The 10813-nt window shown below is 58.1% G+C and overlaps 1 protein-coding gene across 2 annotated transcripts; it reads left to right on the top strand.

The window, feature by feature from the left end:
- The first annotated feature begins 538 nt into the window (after nt 1-538).
- On the top strand, nt 539-10035 carry CDC25B (cell division cycle 25B). Of its 2 annotated transcripts, XM_059705641.1 has the most exons (16): nt 539-940; nt 2013-2122; nt 2730-2781; nt 4574-4619; nt 4777-4809; nt 4996-5118; nt 5220-5342; nt 5525-5656; nt 6057-6137; nt 6230-6406; nt 6557-6652; nt 7197-7259; nt 7381-7479; nt 7672-7805; nt 8432-8543; nt 8695-10035. In XM_059705641.1, the coding sequence occupies exons 1-16, from the start codon at nt 738-740 to the stop codon at nt 8833-8835; spliced, it is 1725 nt and encodes a 574-aa protein (XP_059561624.1). In that variant the 5' UTR covers nt 539-737; the 3' UTR covers nt 8836-10035. The 2 variants fall into 2 exon arrangements, with proteins under 2 accessions (XP_059561624.1, XP_059561625.1); XM_059705642.1 differs by lacking the exon at nt 2013-2122 and having other exon boundaries at nt 848-940; nt 4574-4615; nt 4773-4809.
- The last annotated feature ends 778 nt before the right edge of the window (nt 10036-10813 follow it).

Genomic DNA, 10813 nt, shown 5'->3' with positions numbered 1-10813 from the left:
GGGAAGCTGCGCGGGCAGAGCTGCCAGCGGGGACTCTCGGCTCCACCAGCTGCCCGGCCGGCGGCTTTGAATGCGCCCATGAACTTCACACCGCGGTGTCCCCGTCTGTAAGGCGGCGAACCCGGCCTCGCAGAGCCCGCCCCTGCGTCCGCCGACTCCCGGGACGGCGCCCCTCACTGCCTAGCGGAGCTCGTAATGACATCCAACCGCGGGGGTCCCTCCCGAGGCTCCCCCTGGGGCCCGCTCCGCTCGGGGTCACTCCAAACCACATCCCGAGAAACGGGATCTGGGAAGCCAGGATGCTCAGGCCCTGGGACCTCGGGGTGGGGTGCGGGGGGTGGGGCCTGGGAGGAACCCCAATTTCTCCGCTTCCACCGAAGCCTGAAACTGAGCGGGCCGGGCGGGTCTCGCCTCCGCGCCTTTCCCCCGCGGGTCCCGCCCTCCGGCCCGCCCTCCTCTAGCCCGCGCCCGGATTGGCGGCGTCGGGCGGCGCGGCCGCTGTTATTTTTCGAATATATAAGGAGCAGAGGTGGCAGCGGCGGCAGAGGCTTCCCGCACGGGTGGCTGATCCCCGCGCCCCTCTACCCCTCCCCGCCCTCCCCGCTTCCCTCTCCTCCCTCTCCTCCCTCGCCTCCCTCGCTCCGGCCCCGTTTTCCTCCCTCCCCCCCGCCTCCACCCCAGGCCCGCGCCCCACCTGGTCCGGGCCAGCTGTGCCCGGCGTGGGTGGGTGTCCCGCGATGGAGCTGCTGCCGCCGGACCCCGCCGCACCGAGCCCCGCTCTCAGCCCCGCCGGCGTGCGCGGGGGCGCCGAGCGTCCGAGCCACCTCCCGGGCCTCCGGCTGGGAGCTCAGGGCCTCTTGGGGTCCCCGGAGCGTGCGGCCACTTTCTCGCCGGTCGCCACCCTCACCCAGACCATGCACGACCTCGCTGGACTCGGCAGGTAGGGCGCCCCAAGGAGGCCGGGTGTGGGGTGAGAGGTCGGCACTGGGGTGTTGGTCCCGGGCCTCCTGGGGAACCACCACCCCCCCATGGGATCCGAATCCGAGAGGCGAGTAAGGAGGCATCCCGGGGAGAGCCTGCTTTGGGGACCCGGGACAAGGGCGGTGAGGCCGGGACTGTGCGGCTCACACCCTCTAGGTGACCTGTTCTTATTCGGCACCAGACTCTGAAGATCCTCTTTTCCCCTCCTCCTCCCTCAGTGTGCCTCCATCATGCTGCCTCCCTATTGCCCCTGTCGCCACCATTTTGCCCCAGGCAGGGGATCGTGAGCCTGGAGGGGAACTAGAAGGCAGAGCAATCCAGTTCTCCTAGGTCCCTTGCCCCTGCTCCCTCTACCCCTAGTTCTTTCCTGGGGGTTAAAGGGTTAAACACTGGTCCTGCTCCCTGAGTTACCTGCAGGGTCCCGGCCGGGTTGTCCTCCCAGCGACAGAACCCCAAGTCTTGGCTCTCCCTTTAGGAAGGCCTGTGGATGGGTAGGAGCCTAAAGGCTCTGGAGCAGTGGTTCTCAACCTTCCTAATGCTCCGACCCTTTAATACAGTTCCTCATGTTGTGGGGACCCCCAACCATAAAATTATTTTCGTTGCTACTTCATAACTGTAATGTTGCTACTGTTATGAGTCGTCATGTAAATATCTGAGATGCAGGATGTATTTTCAGGGGTCGAGACCCACAGCTTGAGAACCGCTGCCTGGAGGCTGCTCTACTGCCCCACCCCCAGGATCACCCCCAGGATGATCCCCAGCCCAGCTCCTTCCTCTTGTCTTGGGCTCCCCTCCCCCTGTACCCAGGAGGATCTTTCTTAAACCAACCAACGAAGAGAAGACACTTAGGGCCTCTGTAGGAGCCTGCCTACAGAGAAGAGGGCAGGTTTTCCATGCCACCGCCTACCTTGGGGCCGTGCAGAAGCTGGATGGGCCCTTCAGAAGTGGGTGGCTGGTGGGAACATGGGCCAGCCAGCCCTTGAACCCCCCATTTACCTTTCTACTTCCCTGGGTCCCTGCTCCCTTCCCAGGGAGGCCCCAAAGAGTCAGGTAGGCAGCCTGCTCACATGCCTATCCCTGTCCCCGCGGCGAGCGTCAGCATCCTCCCTGTCGTCTGAGTCCTCTGAATCTTCTGATGCAGGTGAGGCCCAGGGGTGCCAGGGGACTTTGGGGGGCTGCCTGAGCCTCCTCATTTCCCTGCCAATCAGACTAATGTCCTTCCAACAACCGGGGGGTCTGAGAAGCCTCCCCTGCCCTCCTCTGGCTGGGGCGGGGCTCACCACATCCAGGCGGAACCGGTGGTTGGGTGGGGCCCTCTGCAGGAGATGAGATCTCACCTGTTTAAAACCAAAGCCCCTGAACCACAGCCCCACCTGGGAGGCATTAGGGCGGAAAGCTGGTTATTTTATAACACTCACTTGCCCCAGCTATAGAATTCTCCTTTTAAAAAGCTGTTATCTCTTCCAGAACAAATGATCTTAAACCAGTTCAAGAAAAATGCTTAACGAAGTTTTGATTTACAAACCATGTAGAAGTGTTTTCATAGCAAATAGGGAGTGGAGCCCTGGACAGTTGGGGGGCAGCCTGGGCTGTTGGGGTCCATGGGTGGGTTTTGCTTCATTTTTTTAATGTGTCGCTATTTAAAATAGAAACAGGTTTTTTTCCCTTCTCTGAATAGGGTTGGGACATGGTGGGGGAGAGTACAGAAAATGGCACTACTTTCAAACCAAAGCACTCTGTTCCCTCAGGGCTCTGCATGGATTCTCCCAGCCCCATGGACCCCCAGATGGCGGAGCAGACGTGAGTAAAGAAGAGGGATCCCCACTACAGGATTTGGCACCTGCCTTTGGGAATCCCAGCTGTAGCAGACACTCACTGGGGAAGCCTGGGTCCCCATATGGGGGGACTAATTGGCCTTCCTAAGTTCTGGGATCTTGCTTGCCCCCTGTCTCGGAGAAGGGGCTGTTCTCACAGGAGCATCTGAGAGTAGGCTCAGGGCCAGGGTGGTGGGGACAGCGGCCTCTGGGAGCAGCAGATACTTGACGCCAGTCAGCCCTTATGGGAACATAGGCTGGTATGTGTCCTGTTTTCCTTTCTGCCTATACATATGTGTGTGTATGAAATACCACAATTTTAAAACATGGTCCAACTAATTCAAAACTTTTGTCACTCTAGGCCACACAAAATAGTTGCTACAGGCTGGTTTGGCTCTCGGCCATCCTATCAGCAACCTCTGGCTTCAGTGACACTTGACCCTCTTGTCCACCCCTGGACCAGGCTCTTTGAGAGATGGACTGGAGAGGGAGCTGGTGGGCTAGATCCCACCCGCCTTGGTTGTGGGGCAGGAGTAGTACTTTCTAGAGCACAGCTGTCCCATCCAGCTGTTCAAGCCTCCGCAGGGAGAGCAGCTGCCAGGTATTAGTGAGAACAGCTGGGCATCCCCGCCTGGGCTGGGGGACTATGGCTTTGAGTTTAGGGCAGTGGCTGTTTTTCCTCCCACGGCCTTTGATCAGACTAGGCTGGGCTACAGGGTTTGTTCACAAACAGGAAACGAGAAGAGAATTGGGCGGAGGGCCTGTAGATTAGGTTTTGGTGGCAACGAGCTGTCCCTGCTTCACCCCAAGGCTCAGGTGCAGATTGGAGACCAAGCCTATGAAATTGGTCATCCCTGATGCCAGGTTGTCTGGGCACAGCCACCTGCCTACACATTGGGGCCCAACCCCCTGTCATTTTAGTCCTCAGTGCCCACCCCCGCTGCACCTGCTTTGACGGTTACACAGTTTTTCAGAAAGAAGCGTGTGTGTGTGTGTGTGTGTGTGTGAGTGTACGCATAGATGCACAAAGCCCTGCCTGGCAGGTGGTCTCTGGTAACATAGCTGGAGGGGGTGGGGCCTATCTACAGAAGCTTGTGCTCCAGCCTCAGAAGGAACATCTGCTGGAATTCCTTGCCTGCTGGCCTCTCCTCAGGCAGGAGGAGGGGGTGGGACAGAGGCTGGGTCCTGAAAAATTCCACAGGAGGGAGAAGAGGGTGTAACCCTACACGTTTGTCACTAGGGGGTCTGGCATGGCAAACTGGCTGATCCTAGGGCACACTAAACCCGACCACTGTCCTGGGGGGAGCCCAGAGAGCCCCACACAAGGGGAGGGAAGCCCAGCCTTGCTGGCATCCAGGCCCTGGAGTCACCCACATTGTCGGCCAAGGCCTGTCAACATGGGATGGATGAATGCCTTTCCTGGCGGCCATATGGCCCTGCCGAGGTGATTTGCATACAGGTGGAAGGCCTGTGGGCAGGCTGGCATGACCGTTGTCTGGGTAACGCTCAGCCACCTTTTGACCTACCCCAGCTGTCTCCATTGCTGCCATTCTCTGGGCCCTCTTCCATTCAGGGAGCCTTTAAAATCCCAGGCTGACTCTCATCTTCCCCCTCCTCAATAGCTGGGTCCCCAGATAGTTGACCTTCTTTCTACTTCCCCTTTCCACTGTCCTTAGCCCTGGTCCTCAGGTCTTGTGGACTGGGGACCTGATGCTGGAGGTGGGTGTTGGGCTGTCGTGGGAGGTGGGCTGCATGGAAGGAACCCTTCTCTCTCCTAGGTTTGAGCAGGCCATCCAGGCAGCTAGCCGGTTCGTTCGAAGGCAAGTGCTTGGGCTTCCCCTTACAGGCTCCATAGGCTACCTCTGCCCCCATTGGCAGGGGCAGGGTGCTCAGGGCTCAGGTGGAGGGGCATCCTGCGTGCTCGCCACGACGGTCCCAGACTCTCCAGCCCTGACGTGTCCCTGTTTCCTTCTGCAGCAAGCAGTTCCCCATCCGACGCTTCCAGTCCTTGCCGGTGAGTGCCCGCTGAGGCAGGGCAGGAGGGTTCTAAGGCCCAACTCCTGGTCTGGCCATGGGAGGTGGAGTTTGGGAGGTGAATGGGTGAGCAGGGGCATTCAGGGGAGGGATGGGAGAAGGTAAGGCCGGGGCTGGTGCCAGAGAAAGGTAACCTTTAGTACCTGCTGCCCCCCTGGCTCCCCAGGTGAGGCTTCTGGGCCACAGCCCTGTGCTACGGAACATCACCAATGCCCGAGCGCCTGGCAGCTGGAAGAAGAGTGAGGCGCGTGACCAAACTCCCCACAGCTCCGAGGAGGATAAGGAGAATGTGCGCTTCCCGCAGGCCAGAGTGGGACCACTCCGGGGAGAGAGGCGGGCATGCTGGGTGGTGCTCTGGCATGTGATGACGCCACCTCCCCCCGCCCACAGGATGGGTTCGTCTTCAAGATGCCATGGAAGCCCACACATCCCAACCACGCCCATGCTCTGGCTGAGTGGGCCAACCGCAGAGCAGCCTTTGCCCAGAGGCCAAGCTCGGCCCCCGACTTGATGGTACATCGGGAGAGCTGACCCTTGCAGGGCAGGCGCACAGGGCAGGTGCCCCCGAAGGCAGCCTGGGGATGGGAGGGTGATTGAGCCTGAGGCAAGGGAACCTTTTATCAGAAGGAGAGGGGTGAGGACTGCCTTGGGTCCCCACCACTGAGTAGCCTGCATCTGTGTGTCACCCGTACAAGTGCCTCACCCCTGAGCGGAAGATGGAAGTAGAGGAGCTGAGTCCCCTGGCCCAGCGCTTCCCCCTGACCCCCACCAAGGGAGTTCCCGACGAAGATGATGGGTTTGTGGACATCCTGGAGGATGACTTAGAGGTAGGCAGTCTTGCTCCATCAGGCCCCCTCCATCTCCCTCCCTGGGATGTCCCAGAGGAGAGCTCTGAGCTCCTGCAGCAAGACTATGACCGCATCCCAATGTCAGAAGAATCTGAGGTAACTGAGTCACAGCCTGACCTCTGGCCAATCAGAGAAGAGCAGGTGGCTGGTGCTGCAGTGAGGGGCGGCTGGGCAGGGCGGAGGGAATGCGCCCCTGCACGGCTTCTCATGGTTCTGCGCAACCCCCAGCAGTGAAGGGTCCCTGCCCACCTGGTTCTGGGGGGCTGCCCAGTGTGGAGGTGCTGGCAAGGCCAGAGAAGGCTGCGCTGGAGGACTGGGGCCTGAGGGATTTGGCCTGTGCCTGTTGGTGTGACCCATATCCTTGTTGATTTGGCTTCAGGACGCTGATTCAGTTCCCCCAGGCATGGAGAGCCTCATTAGCGCCCCACTGGTCAAGACTTTGGAAAAGGAGGAGGAGCAGGTGAGCTTCTGGGGTGGCCCCCTACCCTCCAGGTGGGATTGGGGGAAAGCAGGAACTGAGCACTCTGACCCCCGACCCACTGCCCTTGCCAGGACTTCATCATGTACAGCAAGTGCCAGCGGCTCTTCCGCTCTCCGTCCATGCCCTGCGGTGTGATCCGGCCCATCCTCAAGAGACTAGAGCGACCCCAGGACAGGGACCTGCCCGTACAGAACAAGCGGAGGAAAAGTGTGACCCCTCTGGAGGAGCAGCAGGAGGCCGAGGAACCTGTGAGAGCCCTCCTCCTGGGGCGGGGCTGCCACCTTTCCAGTCTACCCTGCAAGCCCTTCTCAGCCAGGGTGCAGGCAAGGGGGGGTACCAGCCAGACTGGGCCTGGAGGGGCAGCTCCCCCCTGATCCTGGCTGCCATCTATCTCACAGAAAGCCCGGGTCCTTCGCTCCAAGTCCTTGTGTCACGACGAGATCGAGAACATCCTGGACAGTGACCACCGCGAACTGATCGGGGATTACTCTAAGGTACCAGCTGGCAAGACCCTCAGGCTCCACCCCTCGCCAACGGTAGCCCCCTCGCCCAGCAGCTGCTTCAGTGCCACCCTCTCTCACCAGAGGCCCCTTTGCTCTGTCCTTTGCATACTCTCGTCCTTTACTCTCCCCTGGGCTCTACTCAGTCTCCTGACGCTATCTCACGTGTGTCCACGCGTCAGTGGTGTCTCCACCTTGGAAGACATTTCCAAACGGACATCTAGCTTGACCCTCCTCGGGCCTCATTCCCGGGCTTGGCAGAACTGGAGGTAGAGGCAGGAGTCTATCGCTTCTGCTCCCCTTCATTTCCCCTTGGAAGGTTGTTCCTGGGGCATCAGACCCAAAAGGCTCCTCTCGGTTGCTCTGGGAATCAGAGCTGAATTTGAAGGTCGGATCAGGTGTGGCCTCTTGGGCTTGTGTCACGACGAGGTTGAGAACATCCTGGACAGTGACCACCGTGGGCAGTTCCTGCCCCTCGTCTTACCCATTTCACCTTCTTCCTCTTCTCTTTCTCAAGCTCTCTCCCCTCTTCATGCAGGCCTTCCTCCTACAGACTGTGGATGGGAAGCACCAAGACCTCAAGTACATCTCACCAGAAACGGTATGTGCAGATGAGCTGTTCGTCTGTTAACCTTCGCCGAGAACAGGCTGCAAGCGCTGGGCAGGGTAGGGTTAGGAGCCAGCCCCTGGCCTGCTGGAACCCATCTCTGTGGCCTCCGCAGATGGTGGCCCTGCTGATGGGCAAGTTCAGCAACATCGTGGAGAGGTTTGTGATTGTGGACTGCAGATACCCCTACGAGTATGAAGGCGGGCACATCAAGGTGAGGCAGGGTGACCTGAGAGGTGCTGAAGACCCACCGGTTCTATCCGTCATCTGTGGGGGCGCCCTCCTGTGGGGAAGGGTCCTGCCCAGCAAGAGGTGGGGGTCACCCTTTTGAAAGATGGGAACTGCCTAGGGGCGGGGTCAGCCAGCCAGGCCCAGGGCGGTGGCCTGACCTCCGGCTACTCTGCAGACTGCTGTGAACCTGCCCCTGGAACAGGACGCCGAGACGTTCCTGCTGCAGAGCCCCATCACACCCTGTAGCCTGGACAAGAGGATCATCCTCATTTTCCACTGTGAATTCTCATCTGAGCGTGGGCCCCGCATGTGAGTCCCAGCTCCACCCAAGCTTGTAGGTGCTGGAGCCGTCCTGTGGCCAAGAGCCTGAGCCCAGCCCCTCCTTGGCCTGGGCCTCTTGGCTCCTCTGACCTCCTGAAGCAGACCTCATCCCTGCTTCCTTGTGCACGGCACCCTCCCCCTGTCTCCCTCTGACAGTCCTTCCCATCAATCCTCACCCTCTACCCATTGTCACCCCCGCCCCCAAATCTGATCCCAAGCCTTCAGCAGTGTCCTTAAAACCCTGTCCCAGTCCTCAGTGACATTGACCCTCCGGGTGTTCAGATGTCCTTTCCTTCCCTCACCGAGTCTTGTCCAGACCCCCTGAACAGATCTCTTGAATTTTGGCAACTTCTCTTCGTTCTGCTTCCCCTTTCCCAGTCCAGGCCAGACAACACTAACAACGATTCCACAACTGCCTTCTAGAAACAGGCTCCCTTGGTTTTCCTTCTTCCTTCCAACTCCCAGCCTCTTCAGTGCTCAGGAGCCGGACTGACCTAAAAGTGCTGGCTCGCGAGCCTTCCCAAGGCACTCAAAGGAGTGGGTGCAGGGAACAGGTTCCCTGAGGTCCACCCTACTGCACGCCCAGCTCTGACTCCCACACCCATTGGTCCCAGGTGCCGTTTCATCAGGGAGCGAGATCGAACCATCAATGACTACCCCAGCCTCTACTATCCTGAGATGTACATCCTCAAAGGCGGCTACAAGGAGTTCTTCCCGCAGCACCCGGTACCGCAGGCAGGGGTGGCCGCGGCCTCCGGGGGAGGGTTGGACTGCAGGGAAAGGGCTTGGCCAGGCAACACCCTAAGAGAAGGGAGGACTGCCCCCCCCCCAATTGCCCATTCCCCCATATTGATTGCCCTCTCCTATCCTGCCCTAGACCTTCTGTGAACCCCAAGACTATCGGCCCATGAACCACGAGGCCTTCAAGGACAAGCTGAGGACCTTCCGCCTCAAGACGCGCAGCTGGGCTGGGGAGCGGAGCCGGAGGGAGCTCTGCAGCCGCCTGCAGGACCAGTGAAAGGCCAGCCACCGACTCACCTACCTTCATTGCCTCGAGTGGCCTGGGCACCAGCTACCCAGAGGCTTGTAATAGTGAGGATCTGCTGGAGGCCCCAGGACAGTGAGGGTGTCCTGTCCATGCGCCCCAGCCCTGATCCCCTTGTCTCACTCCAACCATACTCCATACCCTGGTGCCACCCCTCTACCAACACCCCATCTCCTAGAAGAAACCAGCCTGTTGACAGTGAAATTGGATTATGTCCAGCTCAAAGGAAGTATTTTGTGTCCAACAGGAATCTTTTGCTTTTCTTCTTCCTTGTTCGGGTTAACCCTTTGTCTCCCTGTGTCCAGAAAAGTCCCCCTTTTCCCTAGAGGCTTTGTTTGTATGTTTGAGGCTGAGGGAAACCACAGCCCCAAGATGGGCCAGAGCCGCACTCCTCCCTGCCCTAGGAGTAGTGCCCTGGCCCTCAGTGGCACTCCTATGTGTGTCTGCCTGTTCCTGCTTTCTCGTTCCCTCTTTCCTGTCCCTCCTTACGTACACCTCCAGCACAAACGTAAGCTCTTACTCTTCCTGTTTCAGTGTTACCTGCATGCCTGACTTGTCTGTCTGATTTTTTTGCCCATCTCAGGTCATTCACAGGTGGTCAAGCGGTCACCTGAAGGGAGGGCTGCCCCACCCAAAGTTACCCATTAGGCTCTCCCGGTCCAGTTGGGGTTATGGACTCAAACCTTAATTACCCACTTGGCCTGTCTTCTGTTGCCTCGGAAAGGGATGTTATACTTGGGGGCCCCTGGGTGAGGGCTAAGGCCTGCGTCCTTAACCTCACTGGAAGCCCAGCCCCCACTGCTGTGAACCCTGGGGCCTGACTTGTGAGAACTTGCTGCTGTCTTGTCATGAATGAACAGATGGATGGACAAACGGATGGATGATAAATGGATGGAGAGCTGTAGATGCACAACGCCTCGCACATAAACCACTGCGTGGAAGCATTTCAGTGAGCGTGACAGCCTTCGGCGGGAGTATATATGTGTCTGTCTGGACAAAATCTTTACACTTTAAGGTTTGAAAATATTCAAGAGGAAATGTCGAGGTGGCAGCTAAACCAAGGTCAGAACCACCTCTGACTTTTTAATCTCAGGATGTGGGAAGGGCTGTGCTTGAAGGCCCTGATGAGTCATCTGTTAGGGCCTTGTTTCAATAAAGCACTGAACAAGTTGAGCAACCAGCATTGTGTTCTCTGTGGAGCCCTTGACAAGACCACAGCAGATGCAGATGGTGGGATAGGGCAGGGGCAGATGGGCAGATTGGGGCTGGAAGACTCCTGGGGAGGCCACCTCATGCTGTCTTCCCAAGTCTTCCTGAGACTTTTCCCCTCATCTGGCTACTCAAGCAGCCTTCCTAAACTTTGAACCAAGAAGGCAAGAGTAAACCCATCACTCCTCTAAAACTCATTGCGCACCACCTCCTTGCTCCCCTCTGACAAATGCTCCATACCTTGCTCTTCACAGTTCCTTGCCTTTGCATCTGTTGCACCACCCTCAGAAAGGCTCTCTCCCTTATCTGTTATTCCTCCTCTAAGACTCCATTTCAATTGTCACTCTCAGAAGTCTACCAACTTACCAATCCAATGCCCTGTCAGGGAAATGGATTTCTTCAGTATCCCCAGTGCCCAACAGAGTGTCCACCACCTAGGACAGTGGTTCTCAACCTTCCTAATGCCGCGACCCTTTAATACAGTTCCTCATGTTGTGGTGACCCCTAATTTCATTGTTACAAATTGAACATAATTAAAGCATAGTGATTAATCACAAAACAATATGTAATTATATATGTGTTTTCCGATGGTATTAGGCGACCCCTGTGAAAGGGTCGTTCAACCCCCAAAGGGGTCGCGACCCACATGTTGAGAACCGCTGACCTAGGAGAAGTTGAGTTCAAGATCAGCAAATGGGAAACCACCAATCGGGTAGAATTGGTCCCAGGCCAAACCTGGTGT

The sequence above is a fragment of the Myotis daubentonii genome, chromosome 8 (genome assembly GCF_963259705.1).
Source record: "Myotis daubentonii chromosome 8, mMyoDau2.1, whole genome shotgun sequence".
Taxonomy (NCBI): Eukaryota; Metazoa; Chordata; class Mammalia; order Chiroptera; family Vespertilionidae; genus Myotis; species Myotis daubentonii.
The sequence above is the reverse complement of the archived record's forward strand: the minus strand, read 5'-3'. Positions and strand labels throughout refer to the sequence as shown.